The sequence below is a fragment of the Thamnophis elegans genome, chromosome 7 (assembly GCF_009769535.1).
Source record: "Thamnophis elegans isolate rThaEle1 chromosome 7, rThaEle1.pri, whole genome shotgun sequence".
Classification (NCBI taxonomy): domain Eukaryota; kingdom Metazoa; phylum Chordata; class Lepidosauria; order Squamata; family Colubridae; genus Thamnophis; species Thamnophis elegans.
The window spans coordinates 55188285-55209402 of NC_045547.1; the positions used below are offsets into that span (position 1 = coordinate 55188285).

General features: G+C 38.4%; 1 protein-coding gene across 1 annotated transcript in view; it reads right to left on the reverse strand.

Annotated features, from left to right (window-relative positions):
- Positions 1-4631: 4631 nt before the first annotated feature.
- The window catches only part of PNPLA8 (patatin like phospholipase domain containing 8), a 60790-nt gene continuing 44303 nt past the window's right edge, over positions 4632-21118 (reverse strand). The window contains exons 9-10 of the mRNA XM_032220774.1: positions 8645-8840; positions 4632-5912 (exon numbers count right to left, since the gene is read on the reverse strand). Of these exons, the coding sequence (XP_032076665.1) occupies positions 5638-5912; positions 8645-8840 (471 nt within the window). The 3' untranslated portion in view covers positions 4632-5637. The remainder of the gene's footprint in view (positions 5913-8644; positions 8841-21118) is intronic.

Genomic DNA, 21118 nt, shown 5'->3' on the forward strand with positions numbered 1-21118 from the left:
ACAATTGAAAACAATCAAGATATGAAAAAGATAAAGGGGAGTATGGTTTTAACTTAGGAAGTTCAGAGTTGGATAAGATACTTATGGGAACGGAAGAATGAATAATTAAGAAACTATATAGCTACCTATTAAGAACTAGGTTAGAAGAAGTGGTTAAAGATACAATGATAACTTGGGCAAAGAATTTTGAGTTAGAAAAGTGGCAACAACTGTGGGAAAGGAACTATAAATTAACCATGTCAACAGCTTACAAAGAAAACTTATACAAAATGTTTTATAGATGGCACATGTCACTGGAAAAATTAGCAAAGATGTTTAAAGACAAATCAGCGAATTTCAATATATCTGTGTCTTTCACTTGTTCTCACTTTGTTCAGAGGCAGAGAGTTCCCTACCATTTGCCAAATTCTCTACTGTCTTTTTTCCATCTTTTCTTTTCCATGCAAGTGACGTTGCAATAGAGGAGCTGCGACCTCTCCCCTATTTATCAATACTAGGGCTTGGGTGTCAAACTCGATTGCATCACGTGGCATATAGTGATATGTGATGTTTTTTGCCTTTGCAGAGCCAGGATGGGCTTGGCCTGCACATGATGCGTCCGACCCATGGGCTGCCAGTTTGACACTTCTCATCTAGGAGAATCAATAGGCAGTCCAATGGTAGCTGGGAGTGGATCAGTGGTGGGTTGCTCATCCCGTTCCAACCGGTACGGTTGGAATGGGGCTGGCGGCATCCTCATGCGCATGCGCAGTTCACGCATGCATCTTAGCCCCTGTGCAATGCTCCAGCTGCTCTCGGAGAATCGTGCAGGTGCTGTATGTGCCATGCACCTGCGTGGAAGCGCAGAAGCCTTCAAAGACCAGTAAGGAGCGCGGGCAGGCGGGTGGGCTTTTCGGCATTCCCAGAAGTTAGTTACTTCCAGGTTCACTGACCAACCGGTTCGCGGGGACCGCTGCAAACCGGTTTAAACCCACTCCTGGAGTGGATGCATGTTGTGAGGCACCTGAAGTTGACTGCTAGAAACGGAGGGTGAGTTCTTTCTTGCCTACTGAAACTACTTTATGGGGTGCTGCCTTGTGGTAGATGATTTTTTGGCCCTCCAAGGGTTATGGGGCCCTGCTATAAATAAGACAAGTAACATAATACAAGGGAATAAAAAATGCAGCTGAGAGCTGATCAGTGGTAATCAGTTGAGTGCTGGCAGAGCAGGAGGTTGTTGCTTGGTAACTGAAACCCCAGGATTTGGGACCTCCATGGAAAACTGCCAGAATGAGATCTGGGAGCAGCTGCTGACCAACTGGACAGTGCCAGAGCAAGGAGGCACAGAGCAGCTTGGGGCCTTTGTTCATTCCCTGGATCTCTGTAAGCCTTGCTGATGAGCCTACCATGGGACCCCAGGAACAGCTCTGTGATGGTGGCAATGATCAGCTGTGCTTTGGCAGAATAGGGAAACAATTAATCAACTGGAGCCCAAGACCAGCTATGGAACAACGAAGCTATTGGCGCCCTGCAGAAGTGATTGGCCCGACTCTGGGTTCATTGGGTGACAGTTGTCTTGTTCCAGACCTGGCACATGCACATTATCAAGAGTTCAATGTATTTATCAGTACAACTACCCCTAATCGTTCCCCAGGCCCTGCTGTGTACATAAACCTCTTATGGTAAGTCCTGTTCAAGGGTAACATGGCAAAAGTTCCCTCAAGTCACAAGCCACCCATATGTTGGAAGAATAATTCGGGGTTCCAACTGGAGCTGGGACTGTGCAAGAATAAATAAAAATGAGATCCGGACAGCTGTAAATAAAGAAGAAATATTTATTCCCAAAAGCAAAATAGTTTGCCTTTAGAGGCAGGCTGCAAAAAATTAGGGTGCAGCAGTATATTTTTATAGGGGGAGCATGTCCAGGGTGTCACATGCTGATTCTAGAGTGACACTTGAGGGGTTTGTGTGTGTGTATGTATGTGTGTGTAAGTATGTTTATTGTTATAAACATGCAGCTGCTCTGGGAGACCCAATTTAACTCTGTCTGTGTTTACAGACCTTATCCTTTGATATGTGGATTAGATCTGGGTAACTTATTAGGTCTGGATAACTTAACTCTTCTAGGCTAACCAAGTCCAATGCTGTTTAATTTTCAGTAGCTTGGAGAACTCTTCCTGAAGCGACTGCAGTTTTTCCTATTGAAGTCTACTGAATCAAAAAAACAATTGTTAACATTACAGTGTGGGGGGCCAGAATTCCATTAACACTTACCCAGTATCTATACCCAGTAGATTCAAGTCTGTTATTAAGTGCCCAATCACGATATGCGTATCAAACTCGATCGTGTCATGGGCCGGATCATGACGTATCACAACGTTTTCTGTCTTTGTGGAGCTGGGATGGGTGTGGCCTGTGCATGACGTATCCTGCCTGTGGGCCGCCAGTTTGACAGGCCTGCAGTACAGTGAAATAAAAAGCAATGGCTGGGCTAGACAAAGCCATGACAAGCAGACAAGGCAGAACTAGGCATAGCCTCGTCCTGCACATTGTATATCAGGTGGGGGCAGCAACTCCTTGTCAGCATTGACCAGTTGCAACTGCATCTCCTTCCCAATCTATGCAGCCCAACACTTGTCTGGTGGCTCTAACTTGGTTGTCCTTTGTGCCTCCTGAGTCATTTCACCTTAATTGCCCATCTTTACTGTTTCCAACCTTGGCTCCCCTAATGTGCCCACCGAAGCCATCTAAGGCTCCAATTCCTTGACATTGCCCCTCCGATGGCCCTGAAGCCGACTTCTCATCTGAGCCAGCATCCAAGGAATCCATCACAACAGCTGAGCCATATCCAGATACAACAGTGGTTTGCACAGCTCAGCGGGGAGCAGCTCAGACCAGAGGATGGCCAGAAGACCAGTTGAAGGGATGAGATCAATTGGCATATGGCAGGAGGAGCTGGGCCACTGACACAAGGGGCAACTAGCCAGCCAGAGTGAATGCTACACAGCTGCAAGTATCATGAAGAGTAGTCAGATGGCAGATATCTGGGTGGTGCCAAGACCACATGGAAGTTGGTAGACAGATCTACCCCAGCTTCAGTTAAGGACTGACAGCCAAAGGTCCCCTATATAGTGGAGTGGACAATGAAGTTTACCCCCTTATAGGAGTTGTGGTGGCACAGTGGTTGAACAGTATTGCAGGCTAATTCTGCCCATTGCCAGAAGACTAGCTCAGGACTGACCTATCCTTCCAAGGTAAAATGAGGACCCAGATTGTTGGGGGCTATATGCTGACGTTGTAAACCAATCAAAGAGTGTTGTAAAGCATTATGAAGTGGTATATAAGTCTAAATACTATTGCTAGTACTGTCAGAAGCGGAGCTGTCTGGAGAGCTCCACTACTCTTAGGTTAAGTGTCTGGGTGTATGTGATTTGATGGAGGGCCCCCAAGGTAGGGAAACCATTAGGCCAGGTCTAGGAGGTAATATAATCTCTGGGAGATGGGGGGGGAGGGGTTGCCATATCCACGTCATGATGATGGCTAGGAGACATTTTGATGGGAGTCAAAGGGCAGGTCTCAAACAGGAAAGATGCCACCAATGCTTAATACCAGTTATGCATTCCGGCTATGCTGAACCCTACTCAGCAGATCAATCGAGCCTACATTTTTTGATTGCTGGTTAATGTCAGATCAGTCAACAAGATTCCTCTTATTAGTGACCTTATAAATGAGGAGCAGGCTAATCTGGAAATACCTGCCTGGACTGGGAGAGGGAGGCTGCCTCTTGAAAATATGCCCAGCTATCAGGCATGAACAATCAGGATGCTTGCTAAGTGGCTCTTGGCCTTGAAACAAGATGCAGAACCCTGATCAAATGAAGTTGTGTTCAGATTCTCCACTTTAGTCAATGTTTTTAGAAGTAAGGTATTTTAGAAGCAGCACTTTTTGTGGGTTCATTGAATTAGTATATAAAACATCTGAATTATGTAATATTGCTGCATATTATATTTCACACCTAGCGTTCTTGATTCCATTTCTACTAATCTAAATAAGTGACACATAACCAGGCAGGAATTGAGCCTGCAGTACTTTCATCATAGCCCAGTATTCTTTTTTTGATTTATAACCACGAAGTACTGTTAAGTTCCAATTTCTAATAACATACAAAGAGCAACAACATTCAGAAGAATAAGCTGGGTGGGTTTTGTGAACTCAGTTGATTTTGCATTATTTTGCAAAGTGACTAACTAATTGTGACTTCGTTCACTACTGACCACAGAGGAACATTTATCACAGACAAATTATTTATTTGTTTCTTATATTTCTCTAAATTACAGTTGAGACATAGTTTATCAAACCACAAATGACTAACATCTCAACCACAAACTATGCTTTACAAAACACAATGGAAGGGTTCCCAAAGTCTTTCTGAAACTGTCAACTGCCAACATAGTTTCAAAATTTAGTGTATAGCTTCCTTATTAACTGAAAATGCTATTAGTTTGCCCCAAAACTTTCCTCACTGGGAAGTCTTACTTTGCTACTGACTTAAATAACATGTATATGAAGTTATATATTAAATATGAAAACATAATTTGGCATGATGATTTCACATAACTATATGAATAAAATCACACAATGAGATCAATGAGGACCTTTCAATATTTATTTTATTTCATACAAGACTCAGTTCTAGTGATTTGCTTTTCAAACAGCAAAGTAATTGCTCTGAAACCCCCCCCCCCCCAAATTTTTTTTTTTGAAAAATAAATGTATATTAAGTGTGACGGATTTTATTGCAATATGTCAAATACTGAATTGGATAAAGTAAAACAGTTAAAACATTACACACTACAAAACACTGGTAACATTTTAAAACAAAACAGTTTACATGCACAAATCTTATCATCAGACAATTTTCATGACATTTAATGGCAGTATAATATCCTGCAAGTCTATAATATACAGTAATTCAATCAGCAAACTAGCTGAACTACTCCCAATGGATTTAAAATTGTTTACTGTCATTAATCTCAATGGGAATTAAACTGTTTGATTTATTCTGGCTCAATTATTTGTAAGCAACATATTTGCTATGATTCTTCTCATGCTGTAATTTTCCATTAACACATAAGCACAATATGATTTTGTAAACAGCATGATTTTTTATATGCATTCATAATATATTGAATGCTTTGTACCATAATTGTCACAAATTTAGACATCATTTTTTTTTAAAAATATACCAGCACTTGAATATAAGTGGTAGTGATGTGAGTTTCTGAAAACTAATACTCATATACTTCAAGAAATCATAAAATCCCAAATTTCACAAGTGTTCTGTTTATAGAAAAAAAAGCATTGGCATTGATCATAATTACTGATCTACATATTCATGTCCTGCTGAATATTGGCTTGAAGGACCCTGAGAAACACTAAGTGTGAGGGTTACAGACTGGGAGACAAGGAAAAAATAGACTGGAAGGCCTTCCTTTGCTGTGTGCTCCTGTGTGCTACTGAGGAGCTACTGAGATAGAAATGCATTTTATATAGCTTGTTTGCTCATTGAATTAAAAAAAATGATTACATAATGATCAACAAATGTTGAACCTTTTTCATATACAACTTTGCACCTATGATGAGAAACATTTTAAATATTCACAATTTTGACAGAATTGGAAGGCCATCATACATATCACCTTTTAATCTCATCCAGTTACTCAGTTTCTGTAAAATATTTTTTTCCTGTGATAATATTTTGCCAGCTTTTTTCAACTTCTCATCATTTCTTTCTAAATATTGGATGCCATCTGTCTGCAATTTATTCAGTTTTTCTTTACGATTTTCATCCAGAGGAATATCTTCATTCATCAGCGGATTAAATCTAAAGTAGGTGTCTGGAGGTAAAAGGGCATCCAACATAATATGAACTTCTAGTTTTAAAAGAGAAATGGGAAAGAATTTGGTTTAAAATAAAGTTTTAAAGAATAAGGTTTCAAATTAATTTGTATAAATCCAGACATTTTATTAAGATTCTAGTATTAAATAAGCATATACAAATGTCCGCAGGAACAATGAAGAATTAGCAAAAGGGTAATGGTGTTAGGTTGTCATTACATTAACTCGTTATCTTACATATTAACGCTGAACAAGCTGACACAAATATGTAATTACAGTATATACATTATGTGTTGATGTCATTGTGTGAATGGTGTCATTTTGGAATCAGTGACATTCTCCTGTGCGCTGCTTGGAGAGTCCAAACATGGGTTAATTCTGTCTGACTGTCCTGGACTGAATTGAAAGATCTTTAGCCACGCCTCTGCTGCTGACACCTCAGATTTTACAATTCAGTCTAGCCCAGTGGACGTTTTTCAATGTGGTTCCTGCAATTAGCAGTTAACTTGGACTCTCCAACCTACCACTTTCTGTTCCTTTCCATTCCCTTTCGTAGAGAGCAGATCCGGTGAGCGTTTTTTTTTCCTTTTCCTCGTTGATTTTCTCACTGATGTGTCCCGAATGCTGCTCGGGGGTGCACGGTTGTTGGGGCGGCAAAAGGCGACACGAGCAGGTCGGAGTGCCAATGCCCTCATGATCGCACCGAGCTTTGAGCGCAGCAGTTAGTAGTGTGAGGATCCAGCCGCTTGTGCTATCGACTTTTCCCTATCAAGCGTCGAGCGCCGAGACCTCAGGCTGCTTTTCCAATGTGGTGGCCATTTTATTTTCACCTTTTTGGATGCGGCAGCCATTTTGAATTGACTCCCGCATTTCAGATTGCTGCGTGGAGTTTCTTTGTTCGGCCCTCCGGCAGGTTGTCTCCATAGGCCAGCAGAGGGGCCTTTCTTCCTTGGTGTGGCAGCAGAGTTTGTGACCTTCCCTTGGCCATACTCCTGTTACTGACGTTTGCAGGGCGCTGGTATTAAGCTCATGCCACAAGGATATTTGTTTGCCAGCACTGCCTACTCTTCCTGGCTCTCACTCTGCATTGAAGAGCTCCCATACAGTCCTCAGTAACATCCAGGTAGTGAGTGAAGCAACGCCTGCCTGATCCAGGGTACCTGAACAATCCTACCATAGAAGAAATCTGCAGAGAGGCAATGTGGGCATCACCATCTGAGTTTGTATGAAATTATAAATTGGACAAGTTTGCATCAGTGGAAGCGGCATTTGGGAGACGAGTCCTTCAGGGTATTCATTTCACTGGAGAGACCATTGAATCGATTGCTCCCCGCCCTAGTGACATTTAGCTTGGGTATCTCCCATACTTGGACTCTCCAAGCAGCACACAGGAGAAGGAGTGTTGGCTTACCTAAACGGTCTTCTCTGTGCGCTGCGGGAGACTTCGACCCCGCCCTGGTTTCTCACTGCTTCCAGTATCATTGATGTGAACTATTCTTGACTTAGTGACATATACAATGGAACCACGGTTGAACAGACTTATAGGTCCACGCCAACATCGAAAAATCTGAGGTGTCAGCAGCAGAGGCGTGGCTAAAGATCTTTCAATTCAGTCCAGGGCAGTCAGAATTAACCCATGCTTGGACTCTCCCACAGCGCACAGAGAAGACCATTCAGGTAAGCCAACGCTCCTTTGTTATGGATTCAACTTTCAATATGAGACCTTAATTTTCCTTAAGTATACCATCTTTTGTATTAACACCTGGTCAGTTGAAGTGTGACCTAGAACCAAAAATAATCTCAGAAATAATAGCCTTGATACATATAAGTTGATAAATCAAAGTTAGCAAATCTCTACAAAACATCTCTGTAAAATGTCAGGTTTTTTAAAAAAGTAAAAAGCAACAATGGGATTTGAGAGGACAATTATAACCCTTCCTTCCAGTGGTGTGTTGAAGCTGGCTCGTTAACAGGTTTTCTTTGAAGCAAGCTACTTTGATCTATGCAAAAGCAAATTCTTATGTCAACTAGTTCAAGAATTTTAGGATTAATTTGGCATGTGAACTCCTAGTTAGAATAAATCAAAGAAGATAAAGAAAGAATTATATAGAATTTATACAGTAATTCAAATTTGGATTGAATATTTATTTCTACATTATTGAAACACTCATGTGACACATGGTAAAATGGTCATTCTACATTTTGCATTGTTATTATGCAAATAGGTTCACTATTAACTATTAAATAATTTAACGATTAACAGTTTTTCCTTAATTATTAAAATGCTTATTCTAGCATTGTTCACATGTCCATGTTCATAACCTTGAAGATGGAGCTTTCTATCCCTACATTATGCCTATCATTAACAAAGACCTACTTTTATCAACAGAGATTTAATAATGGCAAAACTGAGGTATAGGCAATCTCAAGTAGCTAATTTAACTGAAAATCTGGCAATCATTGTCATCAACTGCCCATTCAATCTCAATTTTCTAAGTAGCTAATACAAGATATTAATTGGACAAAAGCAAAAACGCCAAATCTTCAAATGATTTTTTAAAAAAATTAATATTCATTACTTTGAAAGAGGTTAGCTTTGTATATGATTTAAACACTTAATTCTATAGATGTTGAGAGATGGAATTAATAAAACAATTGAATGTAGCTTACAAAACAGAACCAAAATGTCTTTTCATGTTTTTAGTTCAGGAAAGCAGTTAAAAATTGTACTACGAAAACAAGACAACTATGATCACCCGAAACTAACCTTCAGTATCTGTAGCACTGCTGATGACATTAGTCAATTTAGCTTTTAAACTTGTATAAGTGACATTGGTTTTTCCATGGTTTTCATACCGACCCGTTCCTAGGGACACCACACACTGAAGAGGAACATTTGGCCAAAGACATCTGCATTCATGCACTGCTAATGCTGTAGGATTATTTATAAGAAGCCCTCCATCCTGTGAATAAAATAATAACAGTAACAATAATAATGCAAGATGTTGGAGTTGTTGGAAATAATAAGGTAGATATAATAATATCACAATAGTATAACAAGATACCAGTATCTTTTTTGTCCCCAGTGAAGCAAACTTAACAGAAGAAAGTAAATGTCACACATTTTTCTATACGTTGACCTCAATCAATTATGGACATTCTCTAACAGATGTAAAAAGCAGTATGCATTTTGAGATTGGATAATTGTGCTAAAAAGACTAGCATCTTGTCTGTAGTTGACTTCAAAACATTAGAAGAATGTTTCTAATTTTTATTATTCAAAGCACTGATTGTTTTACCAGGAGTTTAGATACATTAAAATGCCAATATGTAGAGATCCATTGACAAATGAAGGCAAAACCAGGTACAACACAGAGTAAACTGTAGAAACATGAGCAGCTTCAGCCTACTTCTTCCTTGATCATTTTGATATGAAAACCTGATTAAGCTTTCAATAAACAATTTCTTTTAGTCCTACGCTGGAGCAGGGAGAAGATTGATTGCTTCTACTTTTAAATTTATTCCTTCCAAATAATACCCTAATCACAGCTATATTTAATCTATTGTTCCAATACATTGAAGTGAATTCTTTATTAAAAACATTTTTTTCTTTTTACCACAGCTGCAGTAGATAAAGTAGAGATTCAAATACTAGCTTATTCAGAAAGTCCTTTGATTAAGCTTTCAATAAATCTACAAAAGCTTTTTGAACTTTTTCTGGACCAATTAGTATATTCTGCCTTCAGCTGTAGTTAAGAAGAATAGTAGCTTTTTGGTCCGCTTTCTTTTAATTGTGACAAAAATAAGATTTATCCCTAAACACTGTGTTACTTTATGATTATGTCCTTTAATTTCACCTACAACCCTATTTTTTAAAGATGAAGGTAATAAATATCAACATAGTCTATAACTTTTGACAAGGTACAATTTATGAAATTGTATGGCAAAGGCAGAAAGCAGCATTCATTTTATCTGAAGGATCAACTGTTCCTGTTCTAAAAGGGATACTTTCAGAAATGAATGAAAAATCTGAATATTCTAGAGCAGACTGCTCCATTTTGCAGAAACGTATGCAACACTACAACTACAATGCATCTATTATGCATTTGTTAAGATTTTAGTTGTTACTTTACCTGGTTGTTTTATAAAATGTTATGAGTTATTCCCCCCTTCTTTTAATATGATAAAATAAAACCTATTGCCTTCCAGATGCTGAACTTTGGCCCATTACATTGCTTATCAGCGGACTTCCAGTTGACATTGTGGCAAGAACAGCTGGAAAATAGCAGGCTCTGCCAAGCCTTGCGAAATCCAACCAGTAACTGCTGCCGGGAGACCCTATGGGTCATAGCTACCTTGTACAGGTGGTGAAGGAAAGAGAGGCACTTTGCTGACCACAAGGAACTTGCAATTTCCTTGTTAGGTCTGAAGCAAGCTCTCCCAAACGGCAGCAGGGATGATGGCCATTTTTGGCAGTCACAAAGCTGGGACAACCAGGATTTGAGGTATACTCCTGGAATTGATTACCGTATTTTTCGGAATATAAGACACACCGGAGTATAAGATGCACCAAGGTTTTAAAGATGCAAATTTTTTAAAAAGTAGGTAGGTAGATAGAGGGAGAGAGAGAGAAATACAGGTAGGTAGGTAGAGAGAGAATAGGTAGGTAGATAGAGGGATAGAGAGAGAGAGAGAAATACAGTAGTTAGGTAGGTAGAGAGAGTAGGGAGGTAGGTAGGTAGGTAGGTAGGTAAAGGGATAGAGAGAGAGTAATACAGTTGGTAGGGAGAGAGAGAGAGAGAGAGAGAGAGAGTAGGTAGGTCGGTAGGTCGGTAGATAGAGGGATAGAGAGAGAGAGAGAAATACAGTAGTTAGGTAGGTAGAGAGAGTAGGGAGGTAGGTAGGTAGGTAGGTAAAGGGATAGAGAGAGAGTAATACAGTTGGTAGGGAGAGAGAGAGAGAGAGAGAGAGTAGGTAGGTCGGTAGATAGAGGGATAAAGAGAGAGAGAGAGAGAGAAATACAGTAGGTAGGTAGGTAGAGAGTGAGTAGGTAGGTAGATAGAGGGACAGAGAGAGAGAAATACAGTAGGTAGGGAGAGAGAGAGAGTAGGTAGGTAGGTAGATGTTTTCAGGTGTATTTATCCATGTGCTGGAGAAGGAAATTGCTGACAACCTGCAGCACCTAAGACTTGTTTCTGCTGGCACAGCACTTGATCAATCTAATTCTCATCAATCACTCTAACTAAAGAGCTTTACGAAAGGGAAAAAAAGAAGTTTTTACACTCTGCAAACCTCCCAAAAACGGCTTCGTTTTTTTAAAAAATAAAGTAAGTAAGTAAGATCTTTATTACAGTCAAAGACCAGCAATATACATTTGTCTTTACACTATATTAAAAATACTAACATTAAAATATAATTAAAAGTATTTACATTAAAAGTGGATAATAACATTATGGTCCAAAGATTGTTAAAGGTATGTCCAGATAATTGGTACAAGATGGTACTATACTGTAGCCAATTTTTTTCTTATGGACATTGCAGCAGCACAGACCTTTGCCACTGCATACGTGGTAGCCGGGTTAGTGTCCTGGAGGAGAAAGCCTAGATAAACATTGTCTGCCCTCCCTGGCAATCTCTCTAATAAGGGGAGAATATATGCATACCTACAAGCTCTGTATAGCTCGCAGTGTAATAGTACATGTGAATTATCTTCCACTTCTCCTTTACCACATATACAAACGCGTTCGGCTATAGGTGTTCTTTTATACCTGCCCTGGAGGAGTGCTGAGGGAAGAATGTTAAATCTGGCTCTGAAGAAAGCTATTCTTTGTTTTGGAGAGATCAGGTCATTCAGATATCTTGCCGATTCCCACACACCCTGTTTGATTCTGTCCCTACTGTGGAAAGGCAACCTATTTAATTCTTCTTGGAACTCCATGTCCCTCATTCTATTGATTACTACTTGCTTTGCTTGCTCAAAGCCTAGGGACATTAAGAATAATGATGAAAGCCCATAAGAGCCTAGCTTGTGATCAATTGCTTGTTTCCAGGGGGAAGGGAAATTGTCAGTCAACACTAGTGGGGACAGTCCCTCTGGAAAGAAATGCATTTTAAGCCAATAAATGACCATCGTCTTCCAGGCTCTTACTTGAATTTGGGGCATGCCTGTCTCAATTCTTAACTGGGCATTTGGAATTCCATTGGGAGCAGCTAAGATGGCTCGCAGGAATTTTGTTTGAATGGTTTCTAACGAGTCTCTCTTTGCAAGGATTCCTGTTTATGCCCCATAAAGAATTTGCGCCAATGTTTTGGCCTTAAAAAGTTTTAAGGCAGCAGGTACTAACTGACCTCCACCTGTATAAAAGAAATGTTTGATTGCATTTGAGGACCTAATGGCTACTTGCAATGTGTGATCCAGGTGTGCCTTCCATGTCCCTAGCGAGTGGAAAACCACTCCAAGGTATCTAAATGTTCTAACCTGTTCCAAACTATATCCTTCTATTTGCCAGGAATATTGGCGTGGTCTTTTAGCAAAAACTAAAATTTTTGATTTATCGAAGTTAAGGACCAGCTTGCTTTGCCTGCAATAGCTGAGTGTTGCCCTAATTGCTCTCTTCAGTCCTATGGGGGTTTGTGAAATGATAGCGGCATCATCAGCATATAAGAGAATTGGCACTTTGCGTTGTGCTAGGTTAGGAGGATGGAAATCCGGGTTCTGTAAAAGGTCAATCAGGGGATTAATATAGAAGTTGAAGAGGGACAGGATGCAACCCTGCTGTACCCCTTTTTGTACTCTTACTGAGCCGGTTAAACTCCCTTGGGGATTGCACCTCACTTTCAGGGTGGAATTGGCATACAATTTTTGTATGAGGAAGAGGAGGCGTTTATCGATAGTGGTGCATTTTAACTTCTCCCAGAGGGTGATCCTGGATATTGAATCGAAGGCCTGTTTAAAATCCAGGAAGGCCACAAAAAGAGAGGATTTTTTTTATGTGTATATTTTTGTACTAAATGGTGGAGTACCAAGATATGATCCACCGTCGATCTTCCTTCTCTAAAACCGGCTTGTTCGTCTTTGATTATGCCCCCTGAAATTAGCCAATCTTGAAGTTTATAATTTAAGTGTTTGGCATACAGTTTACTAATAACGCTTAGAAGACTAATGGGTCTGTAGTTGCGTGGGTCATTTCTATTCCCTTTTTTATAAATTGGTATGATAATTGCTACTCCCCAATCTCTAGGCATATGGCCTGTATTGTTTATAAATGTAAACAATGATGCTAAAAGTGGAGCCCACCAACTGGCGTTCTTTTTAATTATTTCTGGCAGGACATTATCAGCTCCGGGTGCCTTATTAGCCTTTAGGGCTCCGATCAACCGGGATATCTCTTCTGGTGTAACAGGGGGCCAGTGAGGAGTGTGGTCCAAACTAGCTTGGCTCTCCTTGGTTACATAGTCAGGATCTGTATAAAGCTCCCTAAAGTACTCTTCCCAGGCGTGAATTGGAACCTGATTTGTCGGCGGTAGGGGAGGTTTTCCCAATCCCCTGGTGATGTACCAAAAAGGGGGTGTATTTTTTGTCCTGACTGCCGTAATTAGTCTATTCCAAGACTCCTTTAGGGCCGCACTTTTCTTTTCTTTTAGAAGGTTCTTATATTGTGTTTTCAACTGCTTTAAGTAGTAAGTGTGCTCCTCGGAGGAGGCACCTTTACTTTTCTTGTATTTTTCATTATATATCTTTTTTAGTTGAACGCAATCTCTATCAAACCATTTTTTGTTTTTTGAAACTAGCATTTTGGGGTGAGCTAGTGATCTGTTACTGAGAACCGAATTCAAGTTTACAATTAAGGATTCAAACCCCTCTAGGTAAGATCCCCCACAGTTATTTCTTAGTAGAGATGTACGTAACTCTATGGTTTCAGGGGCTAACATCCATTTGGTAACTTCCTTAGCGTTTTTCTCATTCCATTTAATTTTTACCTGGGTATTTTGAGTTTCTAACCTGGGTAGGTAGGCTGTGCCTGCCCTTAGAGAATTCTGGTGCAATGTCAGAGTAAGGAGTATTGTATTATGATCACTTTCCAATCGCGAGTCTACCTCTATCTTCTGTAAGAACTTCAGGAGGTCATAAGATATTATCCAGTAGTCAACTGTGGATTTTCTTCCTGCTCCCCGGTAAGTATATTCTGCTGGGAAATCGCCCCATGCGGCCCCGTTAAGGATACACAGATCCAAACGTTCAGTCATTTGTCTTACACATAAGCCTGCCCGATTAGCTTTAGGGTCTTTAAATTGTCTGGCATGCAAAGATTCATCTGTTACATTTTCATCATAGTGAATCTTAAACTGCTTATATAATGCTTGGTCATTTGGACCCATCCTAGCGTTTAAGTCCCCCCCTATAATTATTGCAGCTTTGGGGAATTTGGCTGAACAGCCAAGAATAAAATCTTCTATGCTGTCCCAAATCTTGTTAATCTCATTATTCTTATTAAGTGGAGGAATATAGATATTGAATAGCAAAATCTCTACCTATTTAAATAAGAGTAATGTAGTTACAACCCATGACTGGAAAGGTGGCAGTGGTACACATTTAAAATGCAAGGATGTATTAACTAACGTCACAATACCCCCTTTAGCTCTCCCCCCCACCTTGCTTGGGACAGCCGGAATTGAGTTGACCCAATAGCCATCTAACTGAATCTCTGTGCATGTCCAGGTTTCCTGCAAGAAGAGGATGTCAAATTGTGATATATAGTCAAAAAAGAGTTGGGACGGACCAACCTGCTATATTCCAGGTTATAAGGGAGAATGGGTCAACTTTTGGAGCTCATCAGAAACTTGATTTATACAAAGGGAAGTTGTCTGGTTATTACCATGGATTGAGGTGTCATCGCACACTGAGTTGGTCTTCTTTAAAAATAGGGAGGACCTGTCTAGGTCATGAATAGACTTTTGAGAAACTTGTTCAGGGTAAAAGGTTTTAGTACCAGCTAGCAGAGCTTGCCATTCCGAAGCCTCTTCTCTGGTTGTAGGGCAAGGCGTTATTAGGTCATCTTTCATTTTTTTGCAATGGTGGCTCTTTCGTGAGTCGACTCTCAGTATCTTGGTTTGGAGCTGGCGATGATGAAGGTGTCATGGAATTTTCACACAGGGATGAAAACATCTCCATCTCTTCTGGGGTCTCTAATACCCGCTTTGGGTCTTGGCTTCTATTTTCTATGATCTTGTATTCAGGTAATCCCTTGTCCTCTGGGGGGGAAGTGAGAGGCTCAATTATTGGGGAAACCAGGTCTATAAGTGGCTCTGCTGTGTCCATTGTGACCAATAAGGATTTCTTTAAATTTTCTAGGTTGAATAATATATTGTCTTGTTCTTTCCTTGGGAGAGCACCAAAAGCGTTAATGAGGCTAGCTTCTGTGCTGTTAAGAATCTCTTCTCCGTGCAAGATTGGTTGACTCCCACTATCATTCTCTTTCTTTTCCAAGGTTGAAAATGAGGTGGTGTCATTCGCCTTGGAGGCTCGCATGTTAGTTATTAACGGGATAACACTTTCCTCACCAAAGACTCTGATGGGAAAGATTTGGAAGGAGGCTAAAAATGCCTTCATCTTGAATAACATCTGAGGTATGGTGGGCTGTTTGAAAGACAAAAGAACCCGCTTCCAATTTAGGGCCTCAGGTAACCACTCCACAGCACGGAGATCAATCATGCCCCTGTGACAGTGAAGAAGCTGGCTTAGGGAATTTAATATTGCACTTCTGGAATTCCAACGTCCATAATTAAGTCTGTTCAAATGGATTCTAAAAGCTATCCTTTGTGTTTGTAGCGAGCGATGTGATTGTTGTAATTGAGGGAGGGATTCTTTCCTGATTTCTTCTTTTTTTATACCTTTTCCTCTCGATGCCTTGTCTGGGGGGGGGGGGACTGTTTTTTTGAGAGGACTGTCTCCTTTTATCTGTCTCTTTAACTGTTTCTCTGGCTCTTTGTTCTTTTTCCTTTTCCTTTTCCTTATCCTGCGAATGGAAGTTAATCAAATCTTCTGCCAGCACTTTAGTGGGAGTTCTTGGGGCCCGATATTGCATTTGAAGAAAAACAGCTAAATCTTTTTTCAATGACTCTACATCATGTTGGATGGCAATTAATTGTTCAAATATTGAGACCACCGTTTGCGCTGTTTACTTTTAAATAAAAAGCATGAATAGCCTTGGGGGGGGGGCTTGCAGAGTGCTCCTGGGAGAAAGTGGGGTGGGGGAATGAGCAAAAAATGGGCCATTTTTCACAAAAACGGATCCATTTTTCTTATACCCTTATGGAGGCTTATAGCTCATTTCTGCCCTCCCCAGCCCCCAGGAGCTCTCTGAAAGCCTTCATAAGGGTATGCACGGCCATTTTTGTGAAGGGGCGGGGCTTCAGGAGAAAAAAATGCTATATTCGATGTATAAGACACACCCAGATTTTCAGCCTCTTTTTTGCGGAAAAAAGGTGTGTCTTATACTCTGAAACATACGGTAAATATTGTTAATACTTGGCGTTATTAGTAATCCTACATATTTGGAACACTGAAGTTACGGTGGAATAATAAATAATTTGTAAAATATTAAATAATAGTATTCAGTAGGGGATAACAAATACAAGGTGTACAGAGATGTTATTTATGTTTAAATGAATTAATGGAAAAATGATAAAGGATTATAAAAAGAGAATAGTATTGTTGAAGTTGAAAGATTAGAATTACACAAACCTATTTGTATTATTATTGTTAACATTGTTTAAAAAAGACCTGACCCAGTCAATGTTCTGTCCACAAAATATGTATGGCGTGAAAAGAAAACTACAAATGAAACATTAAAAAAAAAAAAAAAACATTGCTTATCAGCCATTGTGGCTACTGGAAGCTATAATCAGAAACATCCAGAGAGCCAGGTTTTTTGTTCTGTTGCAATTGCTTTTTGCATCATGCTTAGTCACGAAGTTATTTTATAATGTTCCTATCTGGTGTGAATGTGTATGCATGTGTATGTGTGTGTGTTTGTGTGTCTAAGAATTTAACATATAATTCAAATTCATAGGCTCTGCTCTTTTATCTACTCAACTATTAACTTGTTCAGTTTAACTATAGGTTTTTTAAGTGTCACTTTGTCAAAGCTGACATTTCACTCAGCAGTGTAAGCTATCTTAGGTTGTCGGCTTCAAATTATTTTACTTTCACATTAATATTTCAGTGAGTATTTTCTATAAAAAAAGCTCCCTTTTTACAACCCAGTCTATATTTTGGGTAGTCACAACAACTTGATGGAGCTAAGCGTTAGTATTGCCCTTCCTGGTGCTAAATAAAGCCTTGTGCCCTAATGAACAAAAATAAAATTCACAAAGTTCACCTTTGAGCATGTAATACATTTTTTTAATTACAGCTGCAGGATCTGTTTGCTTTCCTGGTTGCAGGGCATACCCTTGAACAACTGTTTAATGGTAACATAAAGTGAGCATTTGTTCAAAACAGGCTGCTCAAATATTAAAACTCACTTTAAAATTTCACAGAATAGATCAAGCAATCACCAAATGGTATCCTGAAGTAGCCAAACATACCAAAAATGCATTATGCAGTGTGAGTGACCCTTCAAAGTGAGTGATGAGTATACATTGACACGCACTGTATACATAAGCTTTGGATTTTACTGAATCTTATAGTCCATGGTCAAAGGTGACAAGTACTTCACTTCACTTTTTGTCTTGTGGATTCCCTTACTCCTTATTTTATCTTTATCTGCTCTATTTATTCTTATTTAAGTCTGAAGTCTTTATTATTCTTCCAAATAGACTTCAACTATCCCTGCCTGCCTTTAAAATCTTGCATTCTCTAATAGATCCCATATTCTGCTGTTGCTAACAGCCCACCGTGAACACATAAAAGAGTCAATCTTTCCATATATTATTATTGGAGGCAAATTAAACTTAAATTAAATGCTTCAGCCATTTCCAGCATCACTTCTTTTTTTTTCCCAAAGGAAAAGAAAAGAAGGAAGTGATAGATATGAAATTTTTAACACAGAGTTTCTATCTCAAGGTCCTTTATGATATTAAAATATCTGGCTAGTTCAAATCAGAATATTTTAATTTCAGGCAGAAGAATTTATCAAGGCCATTTATTTTTAAGTATGAAAGAAACAAATCATGAAGGATAACAGTGACATTTTAAACTCTGCTCCTATTATACTTGAGAATCTCCAGGTCAACTTGGTTCTTTATTTTTATAAGGTCCTATTTAATATAAATTACTCAAAAGCAACCCCCTTAAAAAGGAGAAGGGAAGTTGGAGAAACAACAAACAAATACAGATGCATCAAGTTAAACTGAAATTATACCTTTGAAAACAATTCAATACATTTCTGGTCACTGATGCTGTGATAACATGCTGTAGAACTTCTCAAAGTTCTATATACTTCTCTTTTTTTCAAAAAAAGGGGGGGGGAAGTAGTTGGAAAAATTGGTTAATATGCACAATTTCCACATTTCTTTTGGATATTTAAATTGGAAATAGTAACTATTTCATTATGATAACTAATAAGATATTTTTATTCTTTTCCTTTTTTGTATCTTAATAGCAAAATAAATTGTAGCACTTTAGAATAAAAATATGCAGCCATAGTGTAGAGTATTGCATAGAACAGGTAATTCTGTATCTCAAAGTGGGAAATTTGAACCTATTTGGGTGTATCTAAATATGTCAAATTTCAAAATATAACAGCTTTAATTTGCAGCCACAGCTATATAATCAACCAACATCCATCCATTCCTCAATAGGAATGTTGGTTGAGATAAGTGTCAACTTTCCTGTCAAGAGTGGTGCTTCCAATTAAGCCTCCAGAATCATAACATTTAGGTTGCTAAAGGATTGTGAAAGCAAGGAGGGAGTTTAGTTTACCTCATAGATTCTATGATCATTATTTCCCAATCTTGCATCTTGCACAGCTGTGTAAGATTTTTTTTAATGAGCTATACTGTATTAATTATATTGTCTAGGTTAGTGACCGATTTCTGTGGTGGAAAATTTCCATCAAATGTATCCATTATATTTCCAGAGAAACTTCTGGCAACCAATTCCACCATGTTAAGAAAAAGGCATCATTGTTCCTTATCATCTTTTCTTTTTACATTTAAAAATATCCTTCATATGTTTCTGAAATTTAGTATAATGTTCTCTCCTACATAAATGCAAGCCTTAGATAATAGATAGATAGATAGATAGATAGATAGATAGATAGATAGATAGATAGATAGATAGACAGAGTTATTTATTAAAGATAATTAACTAATTTCAATCATACATCAATTTCTATGAAATAACACATGCTCCCATTGCCAAGAAAACTGTTGCCAGGCTACACATTGCATCGTATTTCCTTTACAAGGGATTGTATTTTTTTATCAACTCCCACACTATGGGAGACGAGAGCTTTGCAGTTTGCAGCTGGTGATATGATATATAGAGATCATATGAAAGTACTTTTGGAATGACCTAGTCTAGGAGGATTCATTCTCTCTCTCCAGATTTTGCTTCTGCATGCCATCTTTTAAAATAATCTCTACATTCTATACATTCTAATGCACACGTGACTTTTGTCCACAAATAACATGTGGCCACTAGTATCAAGAAGTAGATAATCTCATTAAAGTTTGTTATTAATTAACATCTTCAATCAGCAAAGCTGAAAAATAAAATAATTTACCAGCAATAATCTAAAATATCAGTGGTCGTACTTTTTGTGGCATTTCTCCTATTTTCTTCCTAAACACAGGTTTTTTTTTTAAACAGTGAAGTTATGTGAACTAAATACCATGGCACTGAAAGATGTGATTTAGCAAAATGAATTCTGATACTTGGAGCTTGCTGGCTCCATAGCAACCATTTCACCTCAATGCCTGTGAAGACATGCTTTGCATTTCTAATTCATTTTCACAGACGTGCTCTGTTGTTTATCTTTATTGTATTTGTGCAAACTCCAAATTAGCACAAGGATATTACAAAGGAAAAAGATTTGTAATGGATATTTTCTCTTAGATAATTTGTCTATTCTTAAATTCAAAAAGACAATGTTCTTATATTGCACGTCATGTGGTTCTAAATATAGCTAGTTTTCCAGAAATTGGATTTTTGCCTGATAAATATAAGGTAAATGAACAGTTAAGGTAAGAAGCTATTGTGAAAGCTTGAATGCATAATGTTTTCATATGTTATTATCAGCAAATTTCATGAAATTCAAAGGAAGATACATTTGCATATAAGAAATATTTTTAATATAATTTGCACATTTCTATAAACATGGATTGAATCCGAAACCAAAAAGTAAGCACTGTAATAATATGTTGTTTACAATTCATTCATTCATTCATTTCATATATTCATAGAATTTATATACCAATCCATATACACTCTAGGCCTGAAGGAAAATTTCAATACATTATAAAATAACAGCAAAAACAAGAGTATGTATGTATGAAGAACTGTGTTGTGAATTGAAGTCCACAAGTCTTAAAGTTGGCAAGTATGGGGACTCCTGACCTATACTATAGTAGTGTGTGTGTGTGTGTGTGTGTGTGTGTATATGGCAACTTTAAACTCACAGCTTTCTTTAATATAGGTGATATATAGGCGATATATATAAGTCACAACCCCTGGTATGCCCCAATTATGGGAGGAAGCTAACTGCTTCCATGCTCTGTCAATTGGCTCGTCACAAGAGTCCATCACAACAGAAACCCAATATTTTTACTGTTGCCTTTGTGCTGATAAATAAAAATTATTTATTTATTTAATAAAGTATAAAGTAAATAAAAATTACTTTATTTATCTATCAGCACAAATAAAAAAAACATATATATATACAGCTTTATATATAGCTTGAAATAGATCTATACTAGTCTCCCTTTATTTATTTATCAGCACAAATACACATAAATGTAACAAAGGCAACAGTAAAAATATTGGGTTTCTATCTGGATGGTCTCTTATGATGAGCCGATGGACAGAGAATGGAAGTGTGAACTTCCTCCCATATTTGGGCATACCAGGGGTTGTGACTTTAAATATATACCTTTCTCCCACTTCCAATTTTACGCAGGAGAAAACCCGAATAACCAAAGACAGACAGACCGACATACATATATACATACATACATACATACATACATACATACATACATACATACATACATACATACATACATACATGTCTTTGGT